Genomic DNA, 19,344 nt, shown 5'->3' on the forward strand with positions numbered 1-19,344 from the left:
TTTTTGTTCTGGAGGAGGAGGATCGGGCTGTGTGAGGACTTTTAGGAAATACAGCATAATAGTCGTAATAACCGAGCAACACGACGCATCTGTGATGTCTGCGCGTCTTATAAGATTCCCAGCTTTGACTAACTGCTGAAACTTGGTGTTTTATTCGGACACGCAGCAGCTCTGAGCACCGCCTCGGAATTTGTTGTGCTACAGTGCGCATGCGCAGCTTCCGACGCTGCGCTCGTGGAGGAGAGACACCGCGCGCGCGCACACACACGCACACATATATACACACAAACCACCTCATTCATTTTCTCTCCAGTCTGAAGGGGCATCCCTGCTGTCTCTCTTGCTTTTCGGCAAAAAAACAACTTAACCTCATCATGGCAAACAAGGAGGAGAAACCAGAAGGAGTGAAGGACTCGAGCTGGAAAGAGTTTATCTATAATCCGCGGACGGGGGAGTTCCTGGGGCGCACTGCAAGCAGCTGGGGTAAGAAAACCTCCTCAAAATGTGGAGCTCCTTCCTTCCTTCCTTCCTTCCTTCCACAGGGCTGCCTGCGTTATAGCGCAGTGTTCACTCAGACCCCTGCAATTTCCCAAAATTCTCTCCTATTAATTGAAAACCTCTCCCAAGGCTACATTAGGGTTGTGTATAATTCTCACATGCACAGCCCATTCGAGCACTAACGACCGGTCAGTTCTGTCATTTTTGCATCATGATGCAGGGAGCTGCAGAGGTCTGGGCTTCACTGCAGAGGCTCTGCATATATTGTTTGATCCAGCAGCATTCTTCTGCACCGAACCCGAGGCTTGGAGAAAGGTGTGTTGTGTTTTTATATTTATGTTTAGTGCTTCCAACACCGTGTACAGATGAAGCTTACAGCTGTCACTTTAATAGCAAGCACACAGGAGGAATAAATTGCCTTTCAATTGACTGACTGACTGACTGCAGTCGTGCGCGCGCTGCGTCGCTCCTGGCTGTGACGCAATGACGCAGCGCCTGACGCGTGTAATTATGCAAATAAGCCTCTGTGGCGCTGGAGAGAGGAAAATTCCGCCGAAATCCTGTCAGGAGAAATTGATTGATTGATTAACTCTGATCAAGATGCCGCTCTCAGACCCTGCAAAGCCACTGATTTATGTATTTGTTTTAAAATGTAATGTGCGCCTGTAGTGCTATTTTATATCTACTACATTCTCCAAAATGGGGGTTGGGAGGCAGCTTCTTAAATTACTCCAGTTGCCTAGTAACCAGCTATAAATGAAATCCCAGCTGCCTGTTTACATTTTGTTGTTTTCAGGAAATAAAAATTCAAAGCTTGTGTGTGTGCATCGCCAGCTCTGCAGTCCCCCTCCTATTGCTCAGGATGGGTTTTCCCTTCATGTCATGCCTCAATTCCCTGGTATTCATATTCTCTCTCTCTCTCTCTCTCAGAGCCCTCCCTTAGTGCTTCCTCCCTCGCTTTGATTTCAAGGTCATACTGATTTCCTCCATGCTACCAAAGGCCCATGATTAATGCGGATTAGCCTACAGTGTAAAAATTCCCTGATTTTGTTGATAAACGCCTAAAGAAATATCGCATTAGACCTAAATAAGCAGGGAATACCAAAATGACAGTCGGCTTTGTTTGTTTGTTTATCATAAGGCCTTGTAGTTCAGTACCATGAAGGTCAAGGTGCATGCGACTGAAATACAAAATTAATCTTATAATAATGTATCCATGTTAAACCCTAAGAACACAGCTATATATTCCCTCTATTTCTATCTAAGGCACCTCTGTTTTTTTTGTCATTGGAGAAGGATGTAATTGTAACTTGGTTACATGCTTTTGTGTTAATCATATCCGGATAGCTGTCGTGCACAGATGTCGTCAGATCTTGGGCGGATGCCATTGCGATGCTCTCCAAGCTCTGCTCTGCTGCCATCTTCTCCCCAGCTTTTTTTCTGCAGTACAATTTGTACAAAATCTGATTATTCGTTTGTTGAAATCTGGGTGCGAATGCTTGTTCTTTGCTGAGCTCGTTGTAAATTTTTAGAGCTGCTGCTGTCCACTTTCCCCTCCTTTTTCTTGAAAAAGACAACAGTGGCGATATTTATTTCCCTTGATTAAATGTGAAACTATCTCCTAATTCTAGGTTCAGAACATCTAGGAAATACTGGAGATATATATAATATAATTTTATTTATTTATTTCAGTGGATTCATGATTAATAACCAAAAATAATACACGTTTTTCATTACATGATCATTTGAGTCTTGCAAATAGAAAGTCTTGCCTTTAGAAAGAGTTATGGACCTGCCTACTCATCGTCCTTTTTTCCTGTACCCGAGAGATCAAATCTGTGAATGTGTATTACAAAGCACGACCCAATCAGACTGTGTGCGCCTGGGGCAGACAGGATCATTCTGTGGACGTTATTATTCTGCAGTCTAATCGCCAGTCAGGATAAGTGAAGCTGCATGAACCACTTGCAGTTGAAGCTATACATCTACAAATCTTATTACCGCATAATCTATGTAATACATAATCGAGACATTGACTCAGCTGGAGTTTTTCAGATTGGACATTTTAGACACTATAACTAGGTTGGACAGTTTCCTCTTAATCTGATTTACTGGAATCGTTGGCCTGCTCGGTAAAGCTGGGTGAACGAAAAAGGGAAAACGTTTTTGGGGTGTTTATCTCACTGACGATGTGAGAGAATTCTAACCTTTAATTGAAGGAAATGTATTCTCATATAATAAGAGAAACCCATTTTTAACAAGGGTGCAAATAATTTTGGAGTCAACTGTATTGCGACTTTGTTTTGCAGTCAGGTTGGATATTTAAGCTTTTCCTTGGATGTTTTTCTGTGATTTCCCCATCAATCACTCTGATTCTGCTTTAAAACATGTTGACCTTTGACACGTTGATCCTGTCTGTACCAGAGAGGATTGAGGTGGAGCAGGAGCCGCAGATGTACGACGACTCCTTTGTTCGACTTTTGGAGGGGGGAACTGAGCCGCCTTTATGCAGACCAGAACGATCCAGAGCTCCATTAAAGTCAATGAGGAGGTTCACGGATTTCACCAAACATGGCCTTTGTTCCTCTCTTAGGGTTAATGGGTATTTGGAGGAATTCACAGCACAGTCTCGGTTATCTATGATCACTGTGAGACCATAACTGTGTTTCTGCAGTAAACTGTTTTGGGAAAAACTGATGTTATTTCAGGACATGCAGCTATATGGATTCTCATCCTCCTCAGCAAAATTGTGACGGAAGGCGACATGCCCGTTTATGAGACCGGAACTATTTCAGCTTTGCTCCCATAGAGATGAAATATGTTGCTTAATCTTGGTATATTCTAAGGTTTTTGCCTGTACTGAAAAATTCACTGTTCACTGGGAGCAGAAATCTAGTTAAATCTCTTCTCTTTTGTCAAGTTCTAACATTTGAACACCCTGACCACATTATTGTTTGTGTGTCACAAGAAATTGGTTAATCTAAGGTAACTAATACAACTAACACTAAAGGTTTAACCTTTTAAAAAATAAAGATGCCAGAAAAGGGTTCTTTTGGGTGCCTAAACGTGTTTAGCTCTAAAACGAACATTTTGATTGACAGCTCTTTTTTTATTCTATTTGTTTGTTTGCCCTTTTTTTGTTATTTCAGGATATTTTTGGTGGAAAATGATTTTACTGTTTGGGGCCAAAAAAAAAAAAATGGGTAAAGACTCATGGACTTCATTGGTCTTAAATGAACCAAAAATTGTTCTTTAAGGAACCAAAATGATTCTTCTCGTATTGCTCTAATAACCTCTTGTGACAATTCAGCTTCAAGAAGGTACCCAGTTGATTCACATCAGATTGTGATTGCTTCCTTTTTCAACAGTTAAGGCAGCCATTTACCATCTAAATAAACTAAAATCAGTGGATTTTTTTTTTAATTCAATGGGTATTAGTTTTATTAATTGATCTTTTAACAATTAGCTATTGTCCTATTTGATCAACATATTGTAATGCATCATGTCCTGTTAAAGTGCTTCCAGTTTTTGAAGTCTGAGTGCTTAAAGCAGATACGCAGAACCTTTATTTTTAAATAAATTTCTGAGTGGATAGTATCTCCATCTTTGACTTCTTGTATGCTGCATAAGTGGGAATTAAAAAAAAAAATATATATATATATATATATTTGAGAGTTAAAATCAACCGCAAAGTTGGCATTCGAGCTGAGCCAGCCAGCCCTGAGTGCGCGACGTCACAGCGGTAACTGGTTTTAAGGCCGAGGCCTTTTACAGCTATAGACCAAAGTCATATAAATAAAAACTGATGGTGAAAGTAAGAAATACCGTTACCAACTTGCTCAACTAAGACTGATTTGACTTCATTGATTGTGGGTTGACTCTCATTAAAACAGGTTAGGTGTTATAACTTATGCAACATACATGTACATGCATGCATTTTCACTGATAAAACGTAAAAGGCTAATTAAATAATCAGATGAATTGAGACAATCACATTCTGAAGCAAATTAAATAATCTTGTACTGGTAACTTAAACACACAATACAAGTTACATGTATTAATCTAAATGCAGGTAAACAATGAGGTTTTTTTTTTTTTTTTGTATCCAAATGAGAGTCAGAGCTTGTGGCCGATTGTTCAGTCTGTGTTCTCGTTTCTTGAAGGCCGAGCTTGTGGCCGATTGTTTTGAAACAATCTGACTTTCAGTTGTTCGTTCAGTTCTCTGTTCATTCGCTTCTTCCACGTAAGGGCGCAAGATGGCAGCGATATCCAGCGGAGAAATCAGATGGCTGCCCCACTCATTCTGTTTTTTTCTCCATGCTGAGTACTCCACCATTACTGCTCAGCTCAGGCAATTACTAAAACCCGGGACGGAACGTCACCGGTTTTAGCAACAACCACGGGGAGGTCACTGCCCGAGCAGTATTACCGTATGTCACGTCCCGTTCCATCCCTGGTTTTACCAACAACCCTCGGCTCACGCTCCGGGAGAACTGGTGCAACTGAACTTGCTTTCCTTTAAAAAAATAAATAAATAAAATAAATACTTTTCTTGTAGTTTTCTTTTCCTTTAACTCTTTACCCCATAATGACGACATATGACGACTCTGAATTTGCCTCTACATATGTATTTTACCCTTTACAGGTATCCCAGATGAATATTTATGATAAAATGTATGAATTTTGAAAAGATGATTGAACGTTATATATGCCGTCTTTTCAAAAATGTATATGTCATGATTGTTTCAACATAATGAAGGAGAAAACTGGTGGCACGGTGGTGTAGTGGTTAGCATGGTCACCTCCCAGCAAGACGGTTCTGGGTTCGAACCCAGTGGCCGATGAGGGCCTTTCTCTGGGTGCTCCGGTTTCCCCCAAAGACATGCAGTTAGGTTAATGTGGGGCGGCCTTGGGCTGAAGTGCCCTTGAGCAAGGTACCTGACCCCTGACTGCCCCCTGGGTGCTGTAGTGTGGCTGCCCACTGCTCTGGGTGTGTGTGTGTGTGTGTGTTTTCACTGCTTCAGATGGGTTAAATGCAGAGGATGAATTTCACTGTGCTTGAAGTGTGCATGTGACACAGGTTTCTTCTTAACTGATATGAACAAAACTAGACTTTTTTTTTTGTAAATATGTTCTACGGGTGAACAGTATATACATATACAAGGGTGGCTGTAGCAACTGCTTTAAGGGGTAAAGAGTTAATTGTTGATAACTGCACCCTCTTTCAATACGGGTTTATAGCAAACACTCCAACAGATCAGAGATTTCATACGAGTCTTCAATAAAATGTGCAGAGCAGAGGAGAGACCACTTCGTAGCCGCCCAACGTGCCCATGAATTTCTCACAAAACGCATCCAAATCTTTTGCAGTTTGTACATTCTTGGGCCATGAATGCAACGTAAATCCACCTTCTGTCATGCTGCTGCACCCGCCAGCAACACCTCTATGTGGCATGGCAATAAATCAGCTCAAAATGGAGGATCAGAGTTGCAGTCAGCTCGGTGTTTTAGTCTAGCGGAAATGGCGATGAGACCGATAGACTGCCTGCTGTGACGTTACGTACGTCAAGGTCATTTGTTCAGACCGCTACCTATATAAATCACTTTAATTGTAAAAATTACTATATTAGATTTATTGTTAAAGCTTAAAACTATTCCTGTGCCATTCTTGAGGTCTCAAGACATTTATAAATGAAAGTGAGACCATGGTTCTGCGTATCTCTTGAAAGCGTTCTCTGACAAGAAATATGGTCTCTTCTTGTTGTTGTGTTTTGGTTTTTTTTTTTTTTCTGATATATTCTATATATCCTTGACTGACCAATCAGAATGATGACTAACTAACAGCTAAGCTGGATGTATGAAATATCTGTTTATTCTGCCTATGTGAAGTCCCTGCAGCAATAGCAGCACAGATCCTGGTATGTCTTGTTTGTGATGGAGTAATGGAAAAACTGTAATGCCTCCATAGCTTTTATCCCAGACCCTCACTGCACTCCCTGGAGCGATGACGAGAGCGATTAGTATCGAAGGGATAAAAGACTTGGATTTGAGTTAATGGCCAGGTCTTTCCTTCTTGTAATCTTGGCTCTTGAGCCTGAGCACTTCTATGTCCCAGTGGATCAGCCCAGGGTACGGCATAGCAGCTCTGAGCATACGGAGCTGTACATTTATTCGGAAAGAGAACAACACAAATTCAATTTTAATTATGACTATGATGTTTGCTTCCTTTGTTAGAGACACTCAACTGCGATAAGTGATCTTGTCACTTAGTTTATTTGGGTGGGTAGCATTAGCATTATCAGATTTTAAATTATAAGCTTTACTCTAATACATTTTAACTATCTAATCAATCACAGTGCACTGTAATAATTTTCCGGTCTTTGCTTCATTAGAAAGCATTTTTTTCAGAGGTCCTTTGGATGGGTGAGTGTTCAACATAGAACCTTTTTCCAAAAGGGTAAAAAACCTTCAGTTGTAGGACTCGGTGTCGAATCCACCAATGGAAGAAACTGAAGAATGAGTGCTAGATTCAACCTTTTCTTCCCCCAAGAGTGTACTTGCGTAAAACTAAAACCTCTTTGGCCTAAGTTACAATCACGTGCATTCATGGCATATTCATTTAGTTATTTTTATTTTCTACTACTATATATGTAGGTCTACTGATAAACTGTGAGCAAATAAAAAAAAAAAAAAAGCAACACTATTATTTGAAACTAGCTGAACAAATCTGTGCAAAATTGTAATATTTCACAATTTGAAAGTTTCAGTACAAAACTTTTAATATATATGTTATTTACCAGCTGGGAGGTCCGTATCGTGAAATACCATGACTGAGGTCTTGAAAGTACTGACTGAGGCCCTCTGGGCCGAGGTCATGGTATTTCACCATACGGACCGACCTTAAGCTGGTAAATAATATATTTATTTTTTTCTTTACCAAATTCTAACAGAAAACAAGAGCGCCTGAAAGGGAAAACCGAGCCGAGCCGCCATTTTGAATCCTCATTCACAGCTGTAATGCAAATGGCTTCCTCCTCGGTATACAAGTGCACTTCCATGGCAGGAAAAAAAACTACATTTTGCCGCCTATGTAGTCCCCTATTTATACAAAATTGAGTCATTCAGGATTCAGCCATGTTTTTGCTCAGCGTTAGCACGTTAGAGGTTTTTAGCTTTCTCCTGAAATGTTTTCTTTTATTTCTTCTTCCTCAGGGTAGTAAAACTCGCTTTCGTTGTGAACACTGTCGTTATTGCTATCCATGCTGTAAAATTAATGCTGTTGTTCTGAGAAACGATGGCAGAAATGTATAAGATTTTTGATAATCTTGTAAATAAACCTTATTTTAAAAAAAAGATAAATGTTGACAAAAAATGCTACTATGTTGTTGTGAACGAGTGAGTCGCCAGAATTCCGTAACCGGGGTCCGTACCATAGGATACGGACCCGCTCACCAGCCAATCAGAGTTCAGGATTTGATGGAAACTGCACCGCGAAAAAAAAAATCTTCATATTGTCCAGCCCTAGTATGTAATAGGTGCTCAATGTGAATATCTTATCGTAATCTTTTTTTTTTTTTTAATTCTTGTTAATTTAAGTTGCAATAAAGCTTTTTTTTCTTCTTTTCTCCCCTAGATTGGCTAAATAATTAAATCGTGGTGATGATTTTTAGCAATTATCATGCAGCCCTAGCATTACGGTCAGCTTTATACATTCTATTATAGTATTGTTTTAATGTTTGGATTTAATGACCGGATTGGTACAGTTTTATTGTTTTCACACTTGGTCCCTTTGAGCTCTCAAAATGAACTTGGAGCGATTAGTCAGCATTTTTTGTGCAAATGTGAACGCTCCAAATTGAACTGGAGCTGAGGCCACCTCGGGCCGGGTTTTTTTTTTGGTCCACTTTAAGAGGATGGAGTTTGGTTCTTTTTAAAAAGGACTATACATCAAAACACAGTCAATCTACCAATTACTGAATGATATCTTGTTGCTGTGGATAAATAAACAAACAGTGCACTCAGTTCGAAATGAATATCTGTAGCAAGCGTCTAACATTTAGATGCCTGAGTAACATTTATGCATTCAGTAATCTAGTATTTGAGAGGAAAAGACTTTTCTATTTAGTTTGTATTATGAGACATTACAACAGATGGACTTTATTGAGGTTTTTGGGGGGGTTGTAACTTGTTTATGTAGTGTTTCTGTTCTGGGCTTAAAATTAGTAAACAGTTTAAACAATTCCAAGCTGGGAAAACTCCAGTGGGTATTGAAATATTGCGAGTTATCCCAGCATTTGAGCCGTTTCACACATGGTCAATATATCTTGGATCAAACAAGACTTTATAGGCACACTGGTCACGCACTGTCTGTCTAATTTGATTAAATGAATGAGCTAAAGGAATTAGAATCTTTTTTTTTTTGTGTGTGCGCGCGTGGGTCTGTTTGCTGAAAGTCTTTCTTTTTTCTGAATTTTCATGGAAATGTTTTTGACCAATAGAACCATACAAACATACAATTTTTTTTTTAATCCCTTTTAATCTTTTTTTTCATCTCAGCTCATTATCTGTAGCTGCTTTATCCTGTTCTACAGGGTCGCAGGCGAGCTGGAGCCTATCCCAGCTGACTATGGGCGAAAGGCGGGGTACACCCTGGACAAGTCGCCAGGTCATCACAGGGCTGATACATAGACACAGACAACCATTCACACCTACGGTCAATTGAGGTGGTGTTTACATTAGACCGTATCCGTCTCGTTTTCGTCGCGGATGCACTGTCCGTGCACATTAAAACGCCGGGAAACGACTCCACAGGCGGAACAACTTGAATCCGCCAGGGCCCACGTATTCAACCCAGTTCGTATCTGATCCGGTGCTGTGTAAACATTGAGGAACGAGGAAACGCAGTGCTGAGCTCTAGCTGACGTCGTCATTGGACAACGTCACTGTGACATCCACCTTCCTGATTCGCTGGCGTTGGGATCACACACACAGCGGCTCAGTCCCGAATCACTGCTCGTGCGCTTCACTCGCGCGCTCTGTGAGCTGCGCAGGGCCGGAGTGCGCACCCTCCAGAGGGCACTCGCTGTTCAGGGCGGAGTGATTTGGAGCGCAGGAGGAAGCGCTGAGCCGCACTGAGGTTTATTTACACATTTCAACTTATTTACCTCCTTCAGGCACTTAAACTCAGTGAGAACATGAACATCACAGCCAGGTGTGTTTATCTGCTGGAGAAGGTGTTTGCTTGCCATCCATCCACTTGCAAGTGGTGAGTGACTTGCGCATGCCCGATATGCACTGGGATCATGTGACGTGCCGTCTAATTAGTCATGTGATTAGCGTATCCATGTATTGGCGTTGCTGTGTGCACGCGAATTGTTTTAAAAACGTTAATCTGATGATCCGCTGATACGGTCTAATGTAAACACCACCTTAGAGCCACCAGTTAACCTAACCTGCATGTCTTTGGACTGTGGGGGAAACCGGAGCACCCGGAGGAAACCCACGCGGACACGGGGAGAACATGCAAACTCTGCACAGAAAGGCCCTTGCCAGCCACAGGGCTCAAACCTGGACCTTCTTGCTGTGAGGCGACAGCGCTAACCACTGTGCCGCCCATCTTTTTTTTTTTTTTTTTTTTAAATAAATAAAATTGCTCCACATATCGGTGTGTCTCCTGGGGATCGCTCCAGTTGCTCCCCACACCGTAACAGCAGACAGGCTGTAAAGGTTGTAACCTTTGTCCATGTGCATACTGACACTCAAGCAGGTTTGAAGACTGATACACTTTCACACTCACTCTGTAGAACTCTAGTGTCAGTTATTTAAGTGTGCCTGAATATGGTCCACAGCAAATCATAAAGTTTCCTATGTAATGGATTATTAAGCTGAAAAATGTGGGAACATACTGAAGTGCTCACACAGGTTTGAATTAAAGATAATTGAATGAAAAGTTGGGCTCTGTGTTTGGGGTGGCACTGTCGCCTCACAGCAAGAAGGTTCTGGGTTCGAGCCCAGTGACCAGTGGGCTTTCTATGTGGAGTTTGCATGTCCTCTGGTTTCCCCCACAGTCCAAAGACATGCACTTGGGTTAATTGGCTACTCTAAATTGTCCATAGGTATGAATGTGTGTGTGAATGGTTCTTTTCCAATCCTGGAAATGGGAGGGTTGCAGCAGGAAGGGCATCTGGCATAAAACTATACTCCAATTAATATCAACCACATGATGGTGACCCCACACATGTAAGTGGGACAAGCTGGAAGGAGTGAGTGAGTTGGGTTGTATGTTTGCAGTTAAAAAAAAAAAGAAAGAAAAGAAAAATAGTTGCCCTGCATTATTTTTGGACTGGTTTTTTTTCCTGTGTTTTTCTGCACTTATTTAAAAAAACAAACAAAAAAACCAAAACATGATTTTCCCATCATGAATGGTTCCTAACTAATTTAAATTGTTAAACACTTCACCACAATGAAACATCATGATATTTTCCATGACGGCCTGAACCAAACGATGACTAGTTTGTCTACTGTAATTGGGTATGTATGTTTCAGAAAGCTGTTGTGAATGAACTTGGAATGCTGCTATGGACCATCATAGCTGATTTCTCATCCATCTTACAGCAGCACGGATTGATTGTTTACAGTTTCACTCCCATCACAAACTGTTCATGTCTGTTCTATCTCTCCCAGACTTACAGTGGTGCTTGAAAGTTTGTGAACCCTTTAGAATTTTCTATATTTCTGCATAAATATGACCTAAAACATCATCGGATTTTCACACAAGTCCTAAAAGTAGATAAAGAGAACCCAGTTAAACAAATGAGACAAAAATATTATACTTGGTCATTTATTTATTGAGGAAAATGATCCAATATTACATATCTGTGAGTGGCAAAAGTATGTGAACTTCTAGGATGAGCAGTTAATTTGAAGGTGAAATTAGTCAGGTGTTTTCAATCAATGGGATGACAATCAGGTGTGAGTGGGCACCCTGTTTTATTTAAAGAACAGGGATCTATCAAAGTCTGATCTTCACAACACATGTTTGTGGAAGTGTATCATGGCACGAACAAAGGAGATTTCTGAGGACCTCAGAAAAAGTGTTACTGATGCTCATCAGGCTGGAAAAGGTTACAAAACCATCTCTAAAGAGTTTGGACTCCACCAATCCACAGTCAGACAGACTGTGTACAAATGGAGGAAATTCAAGACCATTGTTACCCTCCCCAGGAGTGGGTGACCAACAAAGATCACTCCAAGAGCAAGGCGTGTAATAGTCGGCGAGGTCACAAAGGACCCCAGGGTAACTTCTAAGCAACTGAAGGCCTCTCTCACATTGGCTAATGTTCATGAGTCCACCATCAGGAAAACACTGAACAACAATGGTGTGCATGGCAGGGTTGCAAGGAGAAAGCCACTGCACTCCAAAAAGAACATTGCTGCTTGTCTACAGTCTGCTAAAGATCATGTGGACAAGCCAGAAGGCTATTGGAAAAATGTTTTGTGGACGGATGGGACCAAAATAGAATTTTTGGTTTAAATGAGAAGCGTTATGTTTGGAGAAAGGAAAACACTGCATTCCAGCATAAGAACCTTATCTCATCTGTGAAACATGGTGGTGGTAGTATCATGGTTTGGGCCTGTTTTGCTGCATCTGGGCCAGGATGGCTTGCCATCATTGATGGAACAATGAATTCTGAATTATACCAGCGAATTCTAAAGGAAAATGTCAGGACATCTGTCCATGAACTGAATCTCAAGAGAAGGTGGGTCATGCAGCAAGACAACAGCCCTAAGCACACAAGTCGTTCTACCAAAGAATGGTTAAAGAAGAATAAAGTGAATGTTTTGGAATGGCCAAGTAAAAGTCCTGACCTTAATCCAATCGAAATGTTGTGGAAGGACCTGAAGCGAGCAGTTCATGTGAGGAAACCCACCAACATCCCAGAGTTGAAGCTGTTCTGTATGGAGGAATGAGCTAAAATTCCTCCAAGCCGGTGTGCAGGACTGATCAACAGTTACTGGAAACTTTTAGTTGCAGTTATCGCTGCACAAGGGGGTCACACCAGATACTGAAAGCAAAGGTTCACATACTTTTGCCACTCACAGATATGTAATATTGGATCATTTTCTTCAATAAATAAATGACCAAGTATAATATTTTTGTCTCATTTGTTTAACTGGGTTCTCTTTCTCTACTTTTAGGACTTGTGTGAAAATCCGATGATGTTTTAGGTCATATTTATGCAGAAATATAGAAAATTCTAAAGGGTTCACAAACTTTCAAGCACCACTGTAGGCCCTGTCCACACGGCAACGGATTCAGGTGAATCTGATAAAATTGTTTATCGTTTCGGTCTGGCTTCCACACGGCACCGGCGTTTTGGGTGCCCCAAAACGAAATCTCTTGAGAACGGGTTCCAGAGTGGAAAAATCTGGCAACGGCGCCGTTGCGAAGTCGTCTGGATGAGTAGAACGGATTTATGATGACATCACAACCACATGACAATCCCGCCAGCAAAAATAGGGAAAAAAAGGAGCGATCTCGCCTCTTCAGATGTTGGTTTAAGTCCGACAATACATTCCTCAAAAAAGGTGTAGAAGAACAAAGTAATCCATCAACGTGTAGCATTCAGTTTATTCCAGACCATTAAAGAATTCTGGAGGATATCAGAATGTTGGCGTACCGACTTCCATCTACCCCCATTCATTCCTCTCTCTCTCTCTCTCTCTCTCTCTCTCTCTCCATCTACCCCCGTTCATTCCTCTTTCCGCGTCTCCATTCAAAAAACGAGCACGTGATTTAAAGGGACTATTGAGGTTTTTCACCCACGTGACAAAGTCATGTGATGCATCATTAGGCTGCCATTTTGGACATCATGGCTCGAATCAGTTTGAATGCGAGGAAGGCGACAAACGAAAAACATAAGAAAAAGAAGCGAGATGCAGAAAACACCTTCACTATCCAGCGACGTAGGGCATTTACAGGGCGAGCAGAGGGAGAGGTATTTGCAAAAATTGAGGTTAGCAGGCTTAGAGAACGACGTTTACCTGCTTCCACCAGGATTGTTCACTGCCGTACGGAAGTACACGAAGCCCTCATCTTTACCTGACTTCGGCCCACATGATCTGTATACCTATGTCGTTAAAAACCCATCGCCATACACCGGTATTGATCTGAAAGCGTATAAGAGTTTGGATGCCTACAAATATTTTGTGTCAGGCTGGGTAACATGCCTACATCAGCGGGTCGTCCCTGGAGCTGGTGGTCGCCATCTTATTACAGCTAAGGTTTGTTCACATTTTCATTTACTTTCGGTCCTCAGGATAAAGAAAATGTTATTAAATGTCATTGAAATAACTTCTTAGTCTGTTGAGACATGGCCCGTTATAAATTTGCTGTTACCAGGCAATGACCAAGAACTGTATTATTAGGGTCGGTGTCTGTGTTGTAGCAGTGTACTAGCAGCTAGCTGTTAGCACTAGCTAATGTCAACAACATAGGTAGTATGTTACTGTAGCAATGTTTACGTTCAGTCATTTGAATGACTGTTAAAACCTTTCAGTCTCAAGTTTTTCCTTTACTGTATTTACTAGTTTACTGTAATTATGATCAGGCAGCTATTTACACCGGATCCAGTTCCTGGCTTCCCTCTGAGGTTTAGTGATTAAACTCCGGAAGCCGGAGCGCGCTGCTTAATTTGAGGGGGAGCAAGCCGGAGCGCGCTCCAGAACCTTGGCCGGAGCACTCCGGGAGCAAGCCGGAGCGTGCTGCTTAATTTGAGGGGGAGCAAGCCGGAGCGCGCTCCGGCAGCTATTTACACTGGATCCGGTGTCTGTAACACATTTTTTTTCAAGCTGGTTCTCCCTCTCTGTCTGCAGCGTTAGTATGTAGCTTGACCTTCAAAATGGTGGACACCGGGGCGTCACGTGACCCTGTGACGTCAGGTGAAAAACCTCAATAGCCATAGGACAGGGAGTGAGAAGGTGTGCGCGTGTGACAGTGACAGGGAAGAACCTAGGCTCATGCTCGCCCTGAATTTCTCTTAAAGTGAAGGCAGAAGAACGTTCAGCGCCTGACCAGGCTTTCTATGTATTAATTTACATAGACGTTTTAATATGAAATATAAATAAGTGTCTTAGACAATAGATACTATTTTACGCTACTGACTAATAATCAAAACTTTGTGGCTAATGCTACAGAAGAAGGGGTTTATGCACATGCGTCTACTTCTTCTATTGTTCTGGTGTCTCCGATGGGACCGTCTTACAGCGCACCTAGAGGTGTGGTATGTGTATTGCATCGTTTTCAGCAAGCGTTGCGTTGCCATATGAACCTGATATTTTACTGATCCGTTGCCCATGTGGACGCGATATTTAAAAAATAAAAATTCTCGTTGCCGTTGTCGTGTGGATCTAGCCTTAGCCTCTTTATAGTAAAGTATGAGTTAGTACTGGTATGCTCATTGTGTTTAGTAAGTTAATTGAAATGATCTTCTTAGCCTCACTCTAAATCTGGGTTGGGTTTTGTTTTGTTACATTTCACACAGTAGTTTATAAAGGCTATTGAAGCAATGTTCTGAGCTTAATTGAATTTAATCACTAAACCTCAGAGGGAAGCCAGGAACTGGAACTTGGCAAACTTGCATTGACAATGACGACAAAGCCAGCTCAGGTCTCTCAAGCACACAGCTATGCAAAACATGCTTAAAGATTCAGCACGTGTGACGTAAAGCAAGGGAAAAGACAAAGTGTACGTTGTGGTTTTTCAGAGATGTAGAGACTTACAAAGTGTTTTGTATACTCATGCTAATATCCCATTTGCTTCTGCTTTATTTGATAGGTTCTTGTATATTTTATCCACAAAAAAACTATCCTCTCGAACTGTAACGTTATAAGATGACACACTTGGTTAGCTAACATTAGCTAGTGACATGAGCTGTACTACTGTGTTTTAGCCAGCCCTACTTATCTCTAGCTACACCATCTTACTAGACCATAAGTAAGGGGGGAAGCAGGAACACCAACTTCAGAAACACACCAAACTGCATCATGTAAGCAGGGTTGATAGGAGGCCACGAAGCACCTGCCCAACTCGCGTGCTGAACCCTCAAGCTGAGACAACGTAACACACCCACGTCTACCTCATGGACTTGGGTTTCACTAGGCTTTCTAAATTTAGGTGGAACTGAAACCGGAACCTATTTGGTGGATATTCAATGCCATCATCAAGGGATGAGGTGCACGGGGTGAGATTTGAGGAAACTCAATTGAGTCAAATGCTGGCATGGTGAGCCGGGTGCTATGCAGTCCTCTTGGTCCTGCTTCATCCTTTGCTAGGCAAGGTATTTGGTTACAGTGAGGTAGAGGAGGAGAGAATGAAGGTGCAGGAGAAAGGGTTTTATTAACAACACTGACAAAGTCCAAAATGTGATTCAGAATCGAGATCAAAAGCCAGTAAAATGTTGGGTGATATGCAAACAATTAGAGAGCAAAGTCTAAAAATTGTAAAACTGGGAACTGCATGAAAGAAAACAGCTGGATAAGCATACACTTAAATGCAGTGAACCATGATTGTCCAGGATGGGGATCAGGTGTGCTCAATGAGCATGTGAGGGTTCTTGGTGAATCCTGGGAACTAAAGTGTGCAGCTGCCATGTCTGTATGTCACAGGTGCTCCCAGGGGCACGCAGCTTGGAAGCCCCGCCTGGTGATGCTTCTCGGCGTGGCGGTCACAGTTATGTCTGTTTCCTAATTAAGTCCATGTCATTTATCTGTTATGTTTTCTGTCGTCTAAAACATATGCAATCATCCATTGGATCCAAAAACCTAATGCTCAGACGCATAGTTGACGATTCTGAAAACTGTTCACAAATGCTGAAATGTTATTGTAATATTGCTTGCCCTCCTGTGATGTGATTTAAGAATTACTGAAACTGTATAATTTAATTACTCCAGAATGTATTTCAGGTAGATCCTAGTTCCATTATAGTTTTTCTGAAATCCAAAATATTTTGGATCTGAAGGGTATCAAATTTTTATGATCATGAAAATGTCCAGAATTGATGGAAATTTGTTTTGGCCACACTATTGTTTGATATAACCATCAACCACATGAACCAAACAATAGTGTGGCCAAACCACATATTGTCTTACAAAAGATTTGTACCCATAGACTGCAGGAATTATTGTACTGCGGTCGCCCTCCCCAAACCTCAGCTTGTTGGGGTCCAGCCCACACCCCAGCGGCCCCTGGCTTCCTGCTCACTGATATTTTTATCCCTTGGTGAACCATCCAGGAAAAGTATTGAGAGCTCTGGGATTCAGTTACAATCAACTGAGGGAGAAGAAATTCCTTCAGCAGCTGAGAGCAGAATGAAAGCCAGTGATGAGCAACTCTGTGATGGGTTTTGGATGAATTTTCATGAATTTTATTATTAACAGTATTATTTTATTGACACTTGAATGGAGGGAACCGTGACTGTGTGTCTGATAAACGGTTTACCAAAAAAAAAAAAAAGCAGAGTTTACGTTATACTAGACACACACTGCTTCCTATACAACTTTTAGCATCTTTATATTATTTTATAAAAGTAATACACATTATAAACAGCACACTTTAAATGGGAGTAACAGATTTTGCAAAAATGAAAATTCGCTAAAACAAATAATTGTCAATCCTATAAAGGATACTGTTAACTATAGCAGCTTGATGATTTTTTTTTAATAGTAGTATATTTAACTTTGTTGATCTCAGGTGTTTTTGTAAAGATTTTTTTTAATATTAAATTCCTTCATTATATTGTGTGAGCATGCATAATTACTATGACATTTTTGTAACTGTATAGTAAACTTTGTTGTTGTAGTCCCCCCCCCCCCCCCCCCCCCCCCCCCCCGGACTACCACCTTATTTTTATGGAGGGTATTGTGTGCCTCAGTGATCCTGAGTAGGGCCACCCAAACCAGGCAGGTCAAAGGTAAGAGGTCAGACAAAGAGTAGTCCAATACCAATACCTTCAAACCCTCCCGCACTGTCTTATGTGTTCGGTTCGGGAGGACCAAAAGCTAAGGTAGTAAACCCTGACAGAAATTCCCCCTACCATGGGGTTAATGGTGAAGGTATTTCCAATCCCTTCAACAGATGAGAACTTTGGTTCCAACAGCAAGAGGGTGCATGAGGTGTTGCATCCGTTAGCTGGTGGGAGTGAATCATGTAGGATGTCCTGGCTTGCCCTGCCTTCTGTCGTTATTCTGCATGACAAGTGAGGGCTGTTTGTGCTAGGGCATGCACGCAGCTCTCTCATTCTGTCCAGGCGTTCTCTGTCAAAGGTGTAGCTGTGATGGTCGTAGTGTATTGAAATGGTGTATGAGATCACTTCGGCAGCTAGCTACATGACCATGCAGCCCTATTTAGGGATGGCCTATATGCCCCATTCAGGGGAGAGTGCTGGAAAAGGTGCACTAAACAAGCCTAAACCATTTTGCTACTTTCCTACAACTACTAAATTATGAGCTACATTAAACCTGGAACGTTCGGACTATGACCACTGGAATAGATTCTGATCCTGTGAACCTGGAAATTCGTAAAACTGCTGTTATTGCAGGTGAACTTTCAAGATCGAATATTGATGATTATGATCCTTCTGAAACACGACTCCCTGAACTGGGCACCATTCGTGAGAACGATTACACTTTTTATTGGATCAGTCTCCCTGCTGGGATGAGAAGAGCTCATGGAGTGGGCTTTGCTATTTGCATGGACACGGCACATGAAATTTCTGAAAGACTGATAACTTTGCTTTCAATATGTAGGACATACCGGTCATGTCATTGCTGCTTATGCCCCAACATTGGTCTCCTCAGATGAAGAAAAAGACAAATTTTATGATCACATGTCTACTGGGTTATCAACAGTACCTCCAACAGACAGTGCCTTTCTTCTCAGAGATTTTAATGCTCGTGTGGGATGCGACTTTGTAGCCTGGCCTGATGTTTTGGGCCCATATGGTATTGGCAATATGAATGATAATGGTCAGCGACTTCTTAGGTTATGTGTCCAGTTTTCACTAAGAATTATGAACACACAGTTCCAAGGAAATGAGTGCAGGAAAGTGATTTGAGAGCATCCAAGATCCAAACATTGGCACCATAAGCTTATGACCTTATTCAGTAAGTCTGTGATCGACTCTGCAAAGGAGACTCTTGGCTTTAAGAAATGCAGACAACCTGACTGGTTTGAGACCTCTGCAGACATTTTCACCTATCCTCTCTGGGAAAAGATGACTTCACAGTTTGTACCTTGCTAATCCATCACAAGAAAATGCTCATCATTTCGAAGAAATCAAGGCAAAGGCCGAATGTGTCTCTTGACAATGTATCAAAGTATTAGGACGATCTCTCCTCATGCATTCAGCATTGTTCTGACACTGGTGACTTGCGTGGCCTCTACAAAGGTATAAAGGAAGCTCTTGGGCCTAAACCAGGAAAGACTGCCCCACTACTGGACTCTGATGGAAATGTAATAACTGACAGCTCCCAGCAGATGATCAGCTGGATTCAGTACTTCACTGATCTATGCTCTCATGATGCTCCTGTTAACATGGATGCCATTAGTTCAATTCCTGAACTCCTAGTCCTGTCAGATCTTGATGTAACTGTACACTTTGATCCCACTGTAGAGGAGATTGTATGCACACAAACCGTTGAGCTGCAATAAGGTGGCTGCTGGTCATGAGATACCTGCTAAGCTACTGAAGTCAGGTGGTGAATCATCCATCCAATCCATCCACCCACCCACCCACGGCTTATCCGGACCCGGGTTGCAGGGGTAGCAGCCTAAGCAAAGCAGCCCAG

The 19,344-nt window shown here is 41.7% G+C and overlaps 1 protein-coding gene across 1 annotated transcript in view; it reads left to right on the forward strand.

Annotated features, from left to right (window-relative positions):
• The first annotated feature begins 246 nt into the window (after positions 1–246).
• The window catches only part of atp1b3b (ATPase Na+/K+ transporting subunit beta 3b), a 38,507-nt gene continuing 19,409 nt past the window's right edge, over positions 247–19,344 (forward strand). The window contains exon 1 of the mRNA XM_060944120.1: positions 247–483. Coding sequence (XP_060800103.1) covers positions 375–483 — 109 coding nt within the window. The 5' untranslated portion in view covers positions 247–374. The remainder of the gene's footprint in view (positions 484–19,344) is intronic.

Source organism: Neoarius graeffei, chromosome 17 (genome assembly GCF_027579695.1).
Source record: "Neoarius graeffei isolate fNeoGra1 chromosome 17, fNeoGra1.pri, whole genome shotgun sequence".
Classification (NCBI taxonomy): Eukaryota; Metazoa; Chordata; class Actinopteri; order Siluriformes; family Ariidae; genus Neoarius; species Neoarius graeffei.